The 17,641-nt window shown below is 44.5% G+C and overlaps 1 protein-coding gene across 2 annotated transcripts in view; it reads left to right on the top strand.

The window, feature by feature from the left end:
• The window catches only part of BMS1 (BMS1 ribosome biogenesis factor), a 53,141-nt gene that overhangs the window by 10,956 nt on the left and 24,544 nt on the right, over positions 1 to 17,641 (top strand). For both annotated transcript variants that reach the window (XR_014492705.1, XM_083364167.1), the window contains exons 8-15: positions 2,068 to 2,264; positions 4,148 to 4,287; positions 6,457 to 7,217; positions 8,870 to 8,971; positions 12,419 to 12,579; positions 14,341 to 14,422; positions 15,082 to 15,158; positions 16,452 to 16,631. Coding sequence is in view for 1 of the 2 variants with exons in the window: in XM_083364167.1 (XP_083220293.1) it covers positions 2,068 to 2,264; positions 4,148 to 4,287; positions 6,457 to 7,217; positions 8,870 to 8,971; positions 12,419 to 12,579; positions 14,341 to 14,422; positions 15,082 to 15,158; positions 16,452 to 16,631 (1,700 nt within the window). In the remaining variant the exon portion in view is untranslated. The remainder of the gene's footprint in view (positions 1 to 2,067; positions 2,265 to 4,147; positions 4,288 to 6,456; positions 7,218 to 8,869; positions 8,972 to 12,418; positions 12,580 to 14,340; positions 14,423 to 15,081; positions 15,159 to 16,451; positions 16,632 to 17,641) is intronic.

The raw sequence follows: 17,641 nt of genomic DNA, 5'->3' as shown, positions 1-17,641 counted from the left end.
GATAGAATTGGAAGTTTTTTTTTCCTTTTCTACTCTTTATTTTGTCCACAAACCACAGCCGAGTATTTTTAAGAGTCTTCCTCGCCGCCTGGGGAGAAGGCGAAAGGGTCCTTAAGCGAATCGTAGATTTGAAAAGGGGCTCGTGTGGGAAGGAGGGAAGTTTGGCCAGGATTTGGAAGAAGGACCTGGAGCCTAATATATCGACAGAATACCTCTCTGTTAAAGTAGCCCCACTGCTTCCATCCTTCCACCCAGGGCCTGCAAAAAAAGAAAGAAAGAAAGATGTTGTTGGAACGCTTTATGCAACTCTTATGTAAGAGTTGCATAAAACACTGTCTGTCATCCTCAGCAGCTTTAAAGCATGGGAACCTCAGCTCCCAGAATTCCCCACTTAGCAAGCCCATAACACTTTAAAGTTGCTGAGGTTGGGAAACTCGAGCGTAAACATTAATGTGTAACGTTGTGGTTCCGATAGATTGTTGTTGTTAGCTGCGAAGGCGTCTCCGACCCATTGTGACCCTATGGACAACATTCCTCCAGGCCTTCCTGTCCTCTACCACCTTCTGGAGTCCATTTAGGCTCACGCCTCCTGCTTCAGTGACTCCATCCAGCCACCTCATTCTCTGTCGTCCCCTTCTTCTCTTGCCCTCGATCTTTCCCAGCATTAGGCTCTTCTCCAGCGAGTCCTTCCTTCTCATTAGGTGGCCAAAGTATTTGAGTTTTAGCTTCAGGATCTGGCCTTCTAAAGAGCAGTCAGGGTTGATCTCCTCTAGGACCGACTGGTTTGATCGCCTTGCAATCCAAGGGACTCGCAGACGTCTTCTCCAGCACCAGAGTTCAAAGGCTACAATTCTTTGGTGCTCAGCCTTTCTTATGGTCCAACTTTCACAGCTGTACATTGCAACTGGAAAGACCATAGCCTTGACTAGACGCACTTTTGTTGACAGGGTGATGTCTCTGCTTTTTAGTGTGCTGTCTAGATTTCCCATGGCTTTCCTCCCCAGGACCAAACGTCTTTTAATTTCTTGGCTACAGTCCCCATCTGCAGTGATCTTGGAGCCTAGGAAAATAAAATCTGTCACTACCTCCATTTCTTCCCCATCTCTTCCCCATCTATTTGCCAGGAATTGAGAGGGCCGGATGCCATGATCTTGGTTTTCTTAATGTTTAGTTTCAACCCAACTTTTGGACTCTCCTTCTTCACCTGCCTCAAGAGGCTCTTTAGTTCCTCTTCACTTTCTGCTATTAGAGTGGTATCATCTACATATCTTAGATTGTTGATATTTCATTTGATAGATGAAAGAACTTCAGGGCATAATTCTTCCCCAAAGAACATTTTATTCTGGAAACCAAGTATCGTCACTACCTAGTTGAACCCCAAAGCTAAATTCCCTTCCCCCAAGGTACAAAATAACAAAGTGCAATTCCCACTCCCAATTAAAACGGTCGTCAATCACATTCTCCAATTAGCCTAAAAGATTATTGAAACTGAGAGAATGTTGATAGCAATAGTACTAGGAATAGCAATAGACTTCCATACAGCTTCACAGTGCTTTTACAGTGCTCTCTAAGTGGGTTTACAAAGTCAGCCTATTGCCCCCAACAATCTGGGTCCATATTTTACTGACCATGGAAGGAAGAAAGGCAGGAAAGAAGGAAGGAGTAGATATAGCATTTAGACTTATATACCGCTTCACAGTGCTTTATTTCCCTCTCTAAGCGGTTTACAGAATCAGCCTATTTGCCCCCAACAGTCTGGCTCCTTATTTGACCGACCTCGGAAGGATGGAAGGCTGAGTCAATCTTGAGACGGGTCAGGATCGAACTGCTGGCAGTGGGCAGAGTCAGCCTGCAGTACGGCATTCTAGCCACTGGGCCACCACGACTCAGCGCAACAGGAAGCCAAGTGTTAGAATTAAGCTCCTTTCAACAAACAAATGGCTTTTTGCGCTTCGGCCATACGTCTAAAGTGTGACATTTCATCTTTTTCAATCCATGTAAGATTGTGTTGACGTCCTTTCGTCACCTGGAGGCCCATGTGGTGCTGTTGAATCTCTTCCCCACCAGGTGTCGGGGATTTCACGGTTAGCGACGTCAGCTTCTTGCCAGATCCTTGCGCTCTTCCTGAGCATCAGAAGAAACGATGCTTAAACGAGAAGGAGAAATTGATCTACGCCCCACTCTCAGGGGTCGGGGGCTTGGTGTACGACAAAGATGCCGTGTATATTGATCTCGGGGGAAGCCACTCCCATCGCGACCGGGAGGTACGACTCTGGGCTTCGTGTCCTGTTTATTAATTGTTGTTCATTGCTTAATTAAGGAGAATGCAAAAACCCTTACGATAAATCACCACTCGGTATATTAATTTATAGGGGGCCCCGTTCGATTAAGGACTTCAGATGGGGCAATTTCCCATTGCATTGTTTCCCTGATTAAAACGTCCCTCCCACAGTTAGTTAATTGCCTCTCCAGAAAAATATTCAAATAGCCACTTTATTAAATTTTGTAAGTTTTCCTACGTGGGGCAAAGGATGTACAGTATATTAGGCAAATTATATAGGAAGAAACTCCCTTTACTACTCAGATATCAGATATCTGCTGTAATTATTGTTCTGAATACCACCAGCTATGCTGTGTCTGCCTGTGATGCCTAGTTGGCTTTTAATTTGCTGGACTGGGGAACACGCCGGAACCGGATACGATGACAAGTTGTGCATTCTGCTAATAGTATTTTGATTGCTAATAGGCAAGCCCAGTGACTCATCGGCAGAGATTAACTTGAATAAACAATCCACTTTCAGAATCAAAACTGGATTTTATCCTCTGCAAATTTGAAATCATAACCAGAACTGGATTTTTGAAAATAAAATAAACAAACAAACAAATGAACGAAGTATTTGCATTCGAACCTCTAAAATATAATTTCAGCTTGACAAAAGGGATTGTGTCGGGGAAACGAGGACATTTAAGGGAGGAGGGATCAAGCCTGGTGTTAGCCTGGAGTCACTGCGCAACCACCGGGTGGGTTAGAACTGACCACCCGTAGATGTTCCTTGGAGCCTTATCTTATTTATTCCCAAGACAAGGCTGTCAGTCTGGAAGATTCCTGTATTACAGGCAGAACGTAATAGAGTAGTTAGCTTGAACTCCGCATGTGCAGCTCTGCTCGTTTGTGCCTGACAGCAGTTAGCAAAAACATTTGAGGCTTAACACAACCGCCCCATCGTGCTTTGCAGCCCTCTCAGAGCGGTTTACAGTGTAAGCATCATTTGCATATTGCCCCCCAACAATTGGGCTCCTCATTTGATGACCTTGAAAGAACGTCAACCCCGAGGCTTGTCAGGATCGAACTCCAGCCTACGGGGCATAGTTTGCCTGCAAACCCTGGTTAGAATGCAGGATTGCAGGCTGACTCACTGCCCACTGCCAAGAGTTCGATCCTGACAGGCTCAAGGTTGACTCAGCCTTCCTTCCTTCCGAGGTCGGTAAGATGAGGACCCAGATTGTTGGGGGCAATTAAGCTGACTTTGTAATAATGCCGCTTGGGGGTGTGTGTGTGAAAGCCCTAATAAGCAGGCATATACATAGAATGAAGGCTACTGTTAAGCTTGTAAGCCGCCCTGAGTCTTCGGAGAAGGGCGGGATATAAATGGAATTAAAATAAAATAAAAAAATTAAATAAAGCAGTATGAAGCAGTATATACGTTTAAGCGCTATTGCTTCTCCCTCCCTCCCTCCCTCCCTCCCTCCCTCCCTCCCTTCCTTTCTTCCTTCCTTCCTTCCGTACAATATGGACGCTTGATTGCTGTCATCCTCCTGTTGACAAATTAGCATTAACCTATCTGACGTTTTTTGAACGAGGGTGGTGATCGCCGGGATCCTCAAACTTGGACTGGCCCCTGTGGCTTTGGCCTAACATACAGGACCTTGCCAATGGGTTGCAAAGAGGTTTTTTTATTAAATTCTTTAAAAGTTCGATTGGCCCTTGGCATGGGGAGGCTTAATTAAATTGCCAGAAGGCAATTCGGTTTCGTTCCTTGAAATCTTCGGCGCTCGTTGGCAGGCTGCTAAAGCAGGGCTGCGATAAATGTGTTCCCTTAAACCTCGGGGTTAGAAAAGAGTGACCGAAACGCTGTTGATTCGTCAGGAGGAAGGGAGACCGAACCACGAGCTGGTCCAGAGCCTCATCTCGGCACATTCCACCATCGATGCGAAAATGGCTTCCAGCAAAGTCTCCCTCTTCATGGACTCCCAGCCTTTAGAGACCGAAGGGGTCGAGAACGAAAGGTAGGTGGGACGATTCGCACACGCCACCCTTCGGAAGCGGGGGGGGGGGCTGCTCCCACCAGCGGAGGTTTTTTCAAGAAGAGTCTGGACAGCCGTTTGCCTCAAAAGATGTAGGGCCGTGGTGGCGAACCTATGCCAAAGTAAGGTTATATATTAAGGAAAGTTTGGTGCAACATTCTCTATATTAGAGAAATGTAGAAGTGACAATCCAAAAGGTGCTTTTTCAAGAAGCAACTAGACTTTCTTGTTTTTGGAATGGAGTGGAGTGGAGTGGAGTGGAGTGGAGTGGAGTGGAGTGGAGTAGAGTAGAGTAGAGTAGAGTAGACTAGAGTAGAGTAGAGTAGAGTAGAGTAGAGTAGAATAGAATGAAATGGAAGTGGAGTGGAGTGGAGTGGAGTGGAGTGGAATGGAATGGAATGGAATAGCAGAACAGAACAGAATAGAATAGAATAGAATAGAATAGAATAGAATAGAATGAAATGGAAGTGGAGTGGAATGGAATGGAATGGAATGGAATGGAATGGAATAACAACAGAGTAGAGTAGAGTAGAGTAGAGTAGAGTAGGAGAACAGAATAGAGAATAGAATAGAATAGAATAGAATAGAATAGAATAGAATAGAATAGAATAGGAATGGGACCTCACAGGTCTTCTAGTCCAGCAGACTAGAAGCAGGAGAACCTATACCTGTGGTGGCAAACCCATGGCACACGTGCCATAGGTGGCACGCAGAGCCCTCTCTGCGGGCACACGCGCCGTCGCCCCAGTCCTAGGCCTTCAGCAGGGTTTCATAAAGCCTTTTCGCTTTAGGCTTCCGCCGCCGTGTACCAAAAAGAAGAGGTTCAGTTAATCAATTTCAACTTCTCGCGGGGAAAACAAAGATCTCGCACAGTTGGAATTGATTGATTGAACTTTTTAGTCCCACCCAGTCTGCCGTTACTACCGCAGTGACAGCCACCCAATGGGCCACGCCCACCCAATGGGCCACGCCCACCTGGCACCCACCCAAGTGGGTTTTGGGTTGCAGCTTGGGCACTCGGTCTCCTAAAGGTTCTCCATCACTGATGTCGGTTCTCCTGCTTGAGCAGGGGGCTGGACTGGAAGACCTCCAAGGTCCCTTCCGGCTCTGCTCTGAATTGAAAATGGAAAAGCTGTTGATTGTAGCGACATCACCGAGGCTTATATAACATTTTACAGTGATTTTACGGCCCTCTCTTGAGTGCTTTACCGAGTCAGCCTATGACCCCCAGCAATCTGGGTCCTCATTTTACCGACCTCAGAAGGATGGAAGGCTTAGTAGCAATAGCACTTAGACTTATATGCCACTAAAGGGTGCTTTACAGCCCTCCCTGAATGGTTTACAGAGTCAGCATTTTGTCTCCAAGCAATCTGGCTGCTCATTTTACCGACCTTGGAAGGATGGAAGGCTGAGTCAACCTTGAGCCTGTCAGGATTGAACTGCTGGCTGTGGGCAGTACTGCATTGTACTGTGGCACCACAGCTCCTTCCTTCCTTCCTTCCTTCCTTCCTTCCTTCCTTCCTTCCTCCCTCCCTCCCTCCCTCCCTCCCTTAAATGCCGTTATTTGCCCAAGCTGCATTTATAACTCCCTCAGTACCAGAACGCTGACTGTAAGGAAGAAAATAAATTGTGGAATTTATCTTGGGTGAATTAAAGTACAGGGGATCTTCGACTTATGCCCACAAGTGAACCCAAATGTCCTGTTGCTAAGTGGGGTGTTTGTAAAGCGAATTCCCCCCCCCCATTTTATCATCTTCCTTGCCACCGTGGTTAAGCGAATCATTGCCGTCGTTAAATCACCAACACGGTGCTGAAGTGAATCCGGCTTCCCCCGTTGATTTGGCTCCTCAGAAGGTTGCAAAAGGGGATCCCGTGACCCTGGGGACGGTGCGACCGTCGTAAGTATGAGTCGGTGGCCAAGCGTATCCGGATGTTGATCACGCGACCCACAGGGATGCTGCCACGGTCATAGGGGCGAAAGACGGTCCTAAGTCACCTTTTTTCCCAGTGCCGTTGTAACGTTGGGACGGTCGCTAAGTGAACTGTTGTCAGCCGAGGACCGTCCGACTTGTCAAGGGCTTTAGACCCTGTCTTTATTCTTGAGAGCTTCGTTGGGTCCTTAACAGGTTTCCCATTTTTATATTCGCTAAGCGTTTTTGCGATGCCTCAAGAAGAACAGGAGCGCGACCCGCAAACCGGCAGGACGCGGCGGAAGGCGGTGTTTGAAAACGAAGACCGGAGTGATGAAGAGGATGACGAAGAGGACGATGAAGAAGAGCAGGAGGAGGAGGAGGAGGAAGAGGCAATGTCTGGGCATGAGGACCTGGGGCAAAACGACAGCAAGGAGGAAGGCCAAGAAGGTGACCATAATTTTCCCTTTCCGAGATCTTCCAAGCGACGTAAGGAAGAGCCGGAGCCTGCAGGGCTGACAGAATTGCCCGCGTTCGCCGACAGCGACGACGATCTTGAGAAGAGTTCTGGGGATGGAGAAGGAAATGACCTCGGAGAGGCCGATGAAAGTGGAGAGGAATTGGAGGGAGCGGGTTCGGAATCCAGCGCCGGAAACGCGGCTCGTTTTAGTAGACCTTTCTCAGCCGACCAGGAGATGGGCAACAGCGGAAGGCTGGCTAAAAAAGCGGCGACTGAGAACGGGAGACCTGTAGGGGCATCAAGATCAGACACAGGTGGACCTTCGTCCTCCGTTGAAGAAGGTACCTCAGAGGAGGAAGAGGAGGAGGAGGAGGAGGAGGAGGAGGACCTCAAACGCTTGGACCAGGAAGAGACTCAACCAGAAAGCGCTGACAACAAGAGAGAAGATTCTGGGTGGCTGAAGAACGAAGATGACGTGGAAGATCTCTTGAAAGAGGATGAAGAATATAAAGAGGACTCTGGTTTTCCTTCAGAAACAGCTGGTATGTACCTGTGAGTCTCCCGAAAGGTTGGTTGTGATGTTTTAGGGCCCACAGGTGCCTCTCTCTCTCTTTTTTTTTTTTAGGAGGCAACTGGACTTTCTTGTTTTTTTCCTTTGAAGACGTTTCCCTTCTCATCCAAGAAGCTTCTTCAGCTCTGACTGGATGGTGGGGAATGGAAGGATTTACATTCCTTGCAGACCGCTGGTCGTTTGCCTTCTTTTTTAGGGAGTCGTTGAGGCCACTTGGAGGTTTACCTGTGTCCTCGAGGTCACCTGAGTGGGGCAAATGGTTCCTGTAGTGTGCAATATATCTATCTATATCTATCTGTCTGTCTGTCTGTCTGTCTATCTATCTATCTATTTATATCTATCTATATATATATATCTGTATCTATCTATATCTATCTATCTATCTATCTATCTATCTATCTATCTATCTATCTATCTATCTATATCTGTCTGTCTATCTATCTATCTATCTATCTATCTATCTATCTATCTATCTATCTATCTATCTATCTATCTATCTATCTATCTATCTTACACCTTCAACTCTACGTGGGGAAAAAACCCGAATGACCAAAGATCCATATATATATATATATATATATATATATATATATATATATATATATATATATATATATATATATATATATATATATATATATATATATATATATATATATATATATATATATATTCTGGAAATCCATTCATAACTCCCACACCAATAACTCCCACACCATCCGAAGGGCGTTCATCCCAAAGGGCCTGGCTAAAAGTCTACGGAGATTCTCCTTTCACTCCAGGTCCTGGTTGTCCCAAAGGTGGTTTTTTTTTTCAGGAGGCATCTGGACTCTGTTGTTTTTATTCTTTTCTTTTGAAGACGTTTTAGGCCAGTTACTCATTTCCTTTTGACGGTGTTATCCAAGCGTCATGACATGTTTTGGCTAGAGTCAATTTCTTTAAACGTTTGTAAAAAAAAACACTCTTCGGTTGCACTTCCGTTGGCAACCATTTTGTATTTATTTTTTTAAAATCCCATTTATATCCCGCCCTTTCTCCGAAGACTCAGGGCAGCTTACAATCTAAGAAGCACAAATCAAATGTGCTTAGCAATAGCCTTCATTCTATGTATATGCCTGCTTATTAGGGCTTTCACACACACCCCAAGCGGCATTATTACAAAGTCAGCTTAATTGCCCCCAACAATCTGGGTCCTCATTTTACCTACCTGGGAAGGATGGAAGGCTGAGTCAACCTTGAGCCTGGTGGGACTCGAACCTGCACTAATGGCAGGCAGCTGGTGTTACTTAAGGAGGCGTCAGCCCACTGCTCCACCAAGGCTCTTCATTTATGTATTTATCAACAGTTACCTTGTCCCTTTCTAGCATGGAAAGTAAGGTTCAGATCCCATGCACAGTTACTTTGGTATTAGCCCAACGAGCGCAGTGGGACGCCTGAATAGGTACGCCTGCTCTGCTGTGCATCTCCTATTCGGGAGACGTGCACAGATTAAAAAATTCACCCCAACGAATTTTACATCTTTATGTAAGTGGCATTAAAAGCCCGGGGGGGGGGGCTGGGAAGGGAGATCATTGACTGTTTAATCTGATTTATATAAAGGAACGATATATTTTCCCCTTTCAGGGGCTCTGAGATGGAAAGAGGGCCTCACCCAGAAGGCAGCCGAAGCCTTTTTGAGACAGCAACAGGCTATTCCGAATCTCCGCAAACTTGTTTATGGAACAGGTAAAAAATATATCGCCCTGCCTGTATTAATAAAAGAGTACAGTAGGTATAAATGGGAGAGAGGGAGGGAGGCAGGAAGGAAGGAAGGAAGGAAGGAAGGAAGGAAGGAAGGAAGGAAGGAAGGAAGGAAGGAAGGAAGGAAGGAAGGAAGATGTGACAGAGAGGTAGGTAGGCAGATAAATAGGTAGAGATAGAGAGAGAGAGAGAAAGAGAAAGAGATATGGGAGATTCCTTCTGTGTCCTTGAAACCAATGGGAAGGAATTTCCTTTGACAATTCCATTATTTAGGTGGACTGTCATAATTTTTATACTGGAAGATATAATTTCTTCAAATTATTTAATTATTTTATTTCACACACACCCCTCCTCCCACCCAGAACATCATACATTAAAAGGAGAAAGTATGATACCTAAAATTAGTACAATAATCTACATAGAAACTTTCAGCAACTATCAAAGGGATATAAATTTTGAAACAGAGAAGGAATTCCATACATTTATGAGGTGATCTTATATAGCCTGTGCGGCCCAGAAAGCAGCGGTCTGAAAAGCTTTCTTCGATGCTTGCTTGACTTGCTTTGGTTACCTCATTTACCTCATCCTGTAGGGACTATGTTCCACATCACTAAGCGTTCAACAATGTAAAAAATAAAATAAAATAAATCAAATAGATGTAGGTCAAGGATGGAAGGAAGGGAAGAGAGAGGTCAAGGATGGAAGAAAGAGGGAGGAAGTCAAGGATGGAAGAGAGGGAGAAAGGGAGGGAGGGAAGGAGGAGGAAGGAATGAAGAAAGGTCAAGGAAGGAATGAAGGGAGGAAGGAAGGGGAAGGAAGGAAAGGGGAGAGAAGGAAAGAAAGGAAGGGAGGGAGGGAGGGAGGGAAGGAAGGAAAGGAGAGAAGGAAGGAAGGGAGGGAGCTATGGTGCCACAGTACAATGCAGTACTGCCCACAGCCAGCAGTTCAATCCTGACAGGCTTAAGGGAGGGAGGAAGGAAGGAAGGAAGGACGGACCTTAAGCACAGGTGAAGGCTCAAGGTTTAGTGAGATGGTCATCAGTCAATCATTAGTACGATGAAAGCAAGCAAGGAAACAAGCCATCATTTCCCCTTTTCTGTTGGGACTCTTCATTGCAATTCGTCACCGGGAGAAAGCCTTTTTGAGTTTCTTTTAGCTTGGCGGGAGGGGCGTTAAAGGCAGCCTGCCTGCCAGGTTGGAAATGCAGGCAGTGGTAAGAGGGTTAAATGTGGAATTGGCAACGCAGCCCTCCGAGACTCGGCGATTGCCAGAATCCATTGATATCCCATTCATAAACCCTTATCTGTACGTTCTAACATCTTACATCCCTCACTGGATTCTGCCATTCCCGAGGAGGAGGAGGAGGAGGAGAGAAGATGTTAGTTGGCCATCCTCATCCATTTGTCGCAAGGCTGTATTATTTCAGCCTGCCTGGAGGCCGTCATTAGACCAGGGGAAGAACCTTTGAACTGAGAAGAACAAAGAAAAGGGAGTGTGGGGGGAGAGATTTATTTATTTATTTAGATTTTTTTATACACACACACACACACACACACCCCACACACACACCCCACACACACACACACACACACACACACACACACACACACACATATATATATATATATATATATATATATATATATATATATATATTTATTTATTTATTTATTTATTTATTTATTTATTTATTAGTTTTTATAAACCGCCCTTCTCCCGAGGGACTCGGGGCGGTGTACAGAGGAAGGAAGGTATACATATATATATATATGTCAAATGCTTGTTAACTATTTTTAGATTACCTTGCTAGGCCCCAAACATGGGACAAATCTTTATTTCCTGTGTCAGCCTAACCTGAAGGCCATCGACAGGCAGTAGTCACACCGGTGACAGCTCATATTTGTGTAAATTTTAAAATTGCTAACAAAGAATTAAGGGAGACTGATATGCATTTCAAACTTATTAGTTTTCATCAGTCAGCCATACCCTTCTGAGGGTTCTGAGGGTTCGAATCTCAGAAGGGTATGGCTGACTGATGAAAACTAATAAGTTTGAAATGTATATCAGTCTCCCTTAATTCTTTGTTAGCAATTTAAAAATTTACACACACACACACACACACACACCACACACACACACACACACACACACACACACACACACACACACACACATATATATATATATATATATATATATATATATATATATATATATATATATATATATATATGTCAAATGCTTGTTAACTATTTTTAGATTACCTTGCTAGGCCCCAAACATGGGACAAATCTTTATTTCCTGTGTCAGCCTAACCTGAAGGCCATCGACAGGCAGTAGTCACACCGGTGACAGCTCATATTTGTGTAAATTTTAAATTGCTAACAAAGAATTAAGGGAGACTGATATGCATTTCAAACTTATTAGTTTTCATCAGTCAGCCATATATATATATATATAGATTTAGATTTATATATCTGGTTTGTATCTCTGATTAGAATCTGAAAAGGAGGAAGGATATGTGGTAAAGGCATGGAAGATCCCTCTTCCCTTGGGAGGTTTTGACACCTGAACCCTAATTTATTTATTTATTTATTTATTTTATTAAATTTCTATACCGCCCTTCTCCCGAAGGACTCAGGGCGGTGAGTGGACTGAGGGGAGGGGTTTTTTCACTCGGGGACACAACCTGTAACACAGTTTTCAGGTCCTGTCTAGATTTCCCACTGGCAATCATGTTTTAGTAAAAGTTCCTTTTTTGGACAATTCTGTCTCCCAAGAGTTCTTCTTTCCTAAGAGGTGGATTGGGGTGGGACCTTACAGCGATAAGTTAATTTTAATTTTAATTTTAATTTTGTATTGTATTGTTTTTAAATTTTGCCTGTGGGAGTAGGGCGGTATATAAACCGAATGAATAAATAAATAAATAAATAAATAAATAAATAAATAAATAAATAAATAAATAAATAATTTTCAGTATTTACATACATACCATCCTGCCTAGGGACTGTCTTTGGGGAGGTTTACTGGATTTAAAACATTAAACCTCGGGAATTAATCTGCCAGAGAAGTGCAGACAGAAACCTAAATAAAGGCCAGCTGTCCAGGGCCTGCTTTGATCTAACTGGGGGGTGTGTGTGCGTGTGTGCGTGTGCGCGCAGTGATGCTCCTGAGTGCGAGGACTAGTTGTAAAGTCACTTCCTCCAGTGCCGTTGCAACTTCGAACCGTAGCTAATGTGCATAATTAGGAGACGATGATTTTTGAATAAATCAGTCCTGATCCAGAGTGTTGATGATCAGTGTTGGCGGTCAGCTGGACAGGCGATTAACAAAAAAAAAAACACACCAGGTGACAACTAGACGTAAGGTAGGTTGGTAACGCCTCTGTGGAGACTTAATTGTCACTAAAATGCTGCCTCGATTCGTCCTCAGTGGCCGAGGACAAGGAGGAGGAGGATGAAGGAGAAAGAGAGGAAGAACTCGGAGGGCTGTTTCGCGTCAGTCGTCCAGACAAAGAATCGAAACGAAAGATTGATGCTCTGGATTGCTCCAAATTTCCCGTGGAAACCGGGCAAGACTGGGACTTGGATGAGGTAGGACTTCTGGAGATTTCTCAGATGCGGTCTTCTTGGAACTGGGGCCAGTTTGTCCTGGCATCATGAGTCTCACCAAGTCTGTGAAGTTGAAGAAGGAACGTGAAAGCGTTCTTAAAGATCTCCAAACGCATACACATTGGGAATGGAATAGAATATAGAATGGAGTGGAGAGGTGTGAAATGGAATGGAATAGAAGACAGATTGTAGAATAGAATAGAATAGAATAGAATAGAATAGAATAGAATAGAATAGAATAGAATAGAATAGAATAGAAGAATAGAATAGAATAGAATAGAATAGAATAGAATAGAATAGAATAGAATAGAATAGAATAGAATATGGAATGGAATGGAATATAGAGTGGTGTGGAGTGGAGTGGAATGGAATGGAATGGAATGGAATGGAATGGAATAGAATAGAATAGAAGACATTGTAGAATTGAATAGAATATAGAGTGGAGTGAAATGGTATAGAATAGAATAAAATAGAATAGAAAATAGAATAATTAGAATAGAAGACATATTGTAGAATAGAATAGAATAGAATATAGAATGGAGTGGAATGGAATGGAATAGAATAGAATAAAAGATTGTAGAATAGAATAGAATGGAATAGAATAGAATGCGGAATGGAATGGAATAGAATAGAATAGAATAATGATAGAATAGAATAGACAGATTATAGAATAGAGAATGGAATGGAATGGAATTAGAATAGAATAGAATGTGGAATGGAATAGAATAGAATAGAATAGAATAGAATAGAATAGAATAGAATAGAATAGAATAGAATAGAATAGTTGAAAGGGATCTTGGAGGTAATCTAGTCCAACCCCCTGCTCAGGCAGGAAACCCTATATACCATTTCAGAGAAATGGCTGTCCAGTGTCTTCTTAAAAACTTGCAATGTTGGAGCATTCACCACTTGTGGAGGCAGGTTGTTCCACTGGTTAATTGTTCTCACTGTCAGGAAATTCCTCCTTAGTTCCAGGTTGCTTCTCTCCTTGATTAATTCCCATCCGTTGCTTCTTGTCCTGCCTTCAGGTGCTTTGGAAAATAAGTTGACCCCCCCCCTCTTCTTTGTGGCCGCCCCTCAAATACTGGATCATTGCTATGAGGTCTCCCCTGCTCCTTCTTTTCATTAGACTAGGTAAAGGTAAAGGTTCCCCCGCACACGCGTGCTAGTCGTTTCTGACTCTAGGGGCGGGTGCTCATCTCCCTTTCAAAGCCGAAGAGCCAGCGCTTGTCCGAGGACGTCTCCATGGTCATGTGGCCGGCATGACTAGATGCCAAAAGCGCACGGAACGCTGTTACCTTCCCACCGGAGTGGTCCCTATTTTTCTACTTGCATTTTGACTTGCTTTCGAACTGCTAGGTTGGCAGAAGCTGGGACGAGTAACAGGCGCTCACTCTGTTACGCGGCACTCGGGATTCGACCCGCCAAACTGCCGATCTTCTGATCAACAAGCTCAGCATCCTAACCCACTGAGCCACTGCGTCCCTTCATTAGACTAGACATACCCAATTCCCGCAACTGTTCCTTACATGTTTTCTATGATACGTACAACATGTAATGTGTTTTATATTACACGCATAACAGAACGAACAGTTGTAAGTTGAGCGTTTCGCTGGTGACCAAAAGTCGGTAAGCATTTGCAAAGAGCTTGCCTCCAGGCCTGATGGAATAATCTGAGGGAAAAAAATGATGGTCGGTCGCTGTGAATCTATGTTGTTAAAACAGAAGACGTTTATTTTGCAGGTGATGGACAGCATCCGAGACTGTTTCGTGACCGGAAAGTGGGAAGCGGACAAAGACGCCGAAAAATTGTTGAAAGAAGATGGTAAATCAGAATGTGTCCTTATTTATTTTTGGGTGGGGGCAACCTGGCCAAAAAAAAAAAAGTATTATAGTCCTCGACTTAACGATGGGTTGCTTTTAGCAACACTTTGAAGTAGCGGTGGACTCGCAACCCACTTTTGAAGTTTTGATACCAGCCCATCCTCATTGGGGTCACATGATTGTGTTTTTTTGGCCATTTGGCAACTGGCCAATTCCCAGTGCCTCATAGATGTAGAAATGGGAAGGCCTGGGGGAAAAAAACCCCAGAAAAATCGGGGGGAAAAACGGGTCGGTTCCCTCCCCCTCATACTTTTTTTCCCCCCAAACCTGTTTGGAAAAAAACGGGGAAAAAAATTTAACAACATAACAGCAATAACACACACACACACACACACACACAAACATATGTTTTTTTTTCTGTTTTTCTCCTTTATTCTGTTTTTTTTTCCACCCAGGCCTACCCATCCCTCGACTCATGTGACTGTGATTTATCACGGTTTGCTGGAAACCAGCATTGACTTTCCACACACACACACACACACACACAAAGAGGTGTAAAATCAGGTCCGGTTGCAACCACCGATATTTAGCAACCATAATGACCGGGCTCAATTACGGTCACAACTCAAGGACTTATTTGTATTTATTTTTTTTCTCCAGAAGAAATATACGGTGATTTTGAAGACCTCGAGACGGGAACCGTGTATAAAGGCAGATCAGCTGATGAAGAACATGAGGTTTGAGAGACGTCTACGGAGATTCTCAGTCACCCAGGGTCCTGGTTGTCCCAAAGATGCTTTTTCTTCAGGAGGCAACTGGACTTTCTTTGTTTTTCTTCTTCGAAGACGTTTCACTCCCCATCCCAGAAGCTTCTTCAGCTCTGACTGGATGGTGGGGAATGGAAAGATTTATACTCCTTGCAGACAGCTGGTCATTTGGTGTGGAGCCTTCTTGGAGCTGCTGAAAGGACTTGTGTTGTAGACCGGAGATGGATGATGTCGTATCCTTCTCCCTCTGTCGAGGGAGGGGTGTTCAATTTTGACCCAGGTGGCCTCTTTGACCCCTCTTTCAAACCAGCTGGTCCTCTCGTATCTTCCAAAGAGGGACCTTTGTCTTTCAAATGCAGGTGGAGTCTCAACCCTTTCCGTTGTCCGTCATTCTAGTTAGAGCCGAAGAAGCTTCTGGGATGAGAAGCGAAACGTCTTCGAAGAAAAGAAACAAGAAATTCCAGTTGCCTCCTGAAAAAAAAGTTTGGGACTGTCCTGGGTGTGACATAACCGGTGGATCCTGTGGGATAATTAAGTAATAGTTAATTAATTAACAATTAAGCCTCTCCTCCTGAGGAACGCTCAAGTCCTGGAAAAGCGTGAAAGGTTTCAAACTTTAAGTACAGGCAGTCCTCGACTTAGCGACGGGTTCATTTTAGCGGCCGTTCACGGCGACTTATGGCCGTGTTTCACCCTTAACGACCCTCGCAGCATCCTCTGATTAGGTCATGCGATTAGAATTCAGACCTTTGGCAATTGACCCATATTTTAAGTGCCCCCCCCCGGGGTGGGTGGGTCACGTGACCCCCTTGGGAGACCTTTTAAATCAACGGGGAAAGCCAGCTTTGCCTCGCAAACCGGGTTACTAAGTTAACTTCTGCGGTGATTCGTTTAAGTGCAGCAAGAACGGTCGTCAAAACGGGGCAAAAATTCACCGAACCATTGTCTGGCTTAGCAGCAGAGGTTTTGGGCTCCATCCTGCTCGTAATTCGAGGACTGCTGGGATTTAACTTCCGAGTCTTTGTAAACCTTGTAAAGCTCGTAAACCTGTTGGGCGTAGAAAAAAGGCATCGGTCAAGGATTTATTTTTATTTATTTTTTTTAACGCCGGCGCTGCAGATTTCATTGGGGGAGAATAAAAAAAATTAAAAGCTCGATTGACTTGAATTATTATTATTATTTTTGTTGTTGTTGTTGTTGTTGTTGTTGTTATTATTATTATTATTATTATTATTATTATTATTATTTCCTTCACGCCATTAGGTGGCCAACGAAGAAGGAGAGGATCACGAGGGAAAGAACGACAAAGGGGCGGCGGAGGAGGAAGAGCAGAAGAATCGCGTCGCCAAGAAGCGTAAGCTGAAAGAGATGTTTGATGCCGAATACGATGGGAACGCCACCTATTTCGATGACTTGAAGGAGGAGCTGCAGAAGCAAGCTCAGGTAGGTAACGTTTGCTTGCCGCAGTGCTCCAGAGGCAAAGAGAAGGGCCCAGCAAAGCTTCGCGTGCCGAGCGTACGTTGGGAAAAGGTGCGCCAATCCGTTAGCAAAGCCAGCAGCAGGAGAAGGAAATTTCATATTGCTCCATCTGGACTGTCTTTGGGGTAAACAAAGCAGGGAGGGAGAAATGATGCCAGGTTTATTATAGCAACAACACTTAGACTTATATACCGCTTCACAGTGCTTTACAGCCCTCTCTAAGCGGTTTACAAAGTCGGCACGTTGCCCCCTAACAATCTAGGTCCTCGTTTGACCGGCCTCGGAAGGATGGAAGGCTGAGTTGGCCTTGAGTCGGTCAGGGTCGAACTGCTGACAGTGGGCAGAGTTAGCCTGCAATAGCACTTAGACTTAGATATCGCTTCTCAGTACTTTACAGCCCTCTCTAAGCAGTTTACAGAGTCAGCCTATTCGCCCCCAACAATCTGGGTCCTTGTTTGACTGACCTCGGAAGGATGGAAGGCTGAGTTGGCTTTGAGTCGGTCAGGGTCGAACTGCTGACAGTGGGCTGAGCCTGCAATCCTGCATTCTAACCCCTGCCCCACCGCAGCTCTATGTTATAGCGTAAAGCAGTGGCTCTCAATCCGTAGTCCGTGGACCCCCAGGGGCCATGATGTCACCATGGTGGGGGGGGCGTCCACAAAGGCTTGAAGAAATGTCATGATTTAAATCTTAAGTCTTGGGGGTCCATGGCCATGGTCCGTGGCCACAAAAGGTATTTAATAAGGGTTATCCTTGGTAAAGAAAAGGTTAAGAGCAACTGGCATGAAGCGTTGTTATTATTTGAGAACCAATTTGGTGTAGTGGTGTAAGGCACTAGGCTAGAAGATTGGGAGTTCCAGTCTTGCCTTAGGCTGACCTTGGGTCCAGTCACACACTCTCATGCCTGAATTGTCGTAAAAAACTGGTTCACACGGTAACCCAACGGCACAGTAAGAAACGCACAAGAGAGGCAC

The sequence above is a fragment of the Vipera ursinii genome (genome assembly GCF_947247035.1).
Source record: "Vipera ursinii genome assembly, chromosome: 5".
Lineage (NCBI taxonomy): Eukaryota > Metazoa > Chordata > Lepidosauria > Squamata > Viperidae > Vipera > Vipera ursinii.
This window is presented reverse-complemented; position numbering and strand designations above follow the sequence as displayed.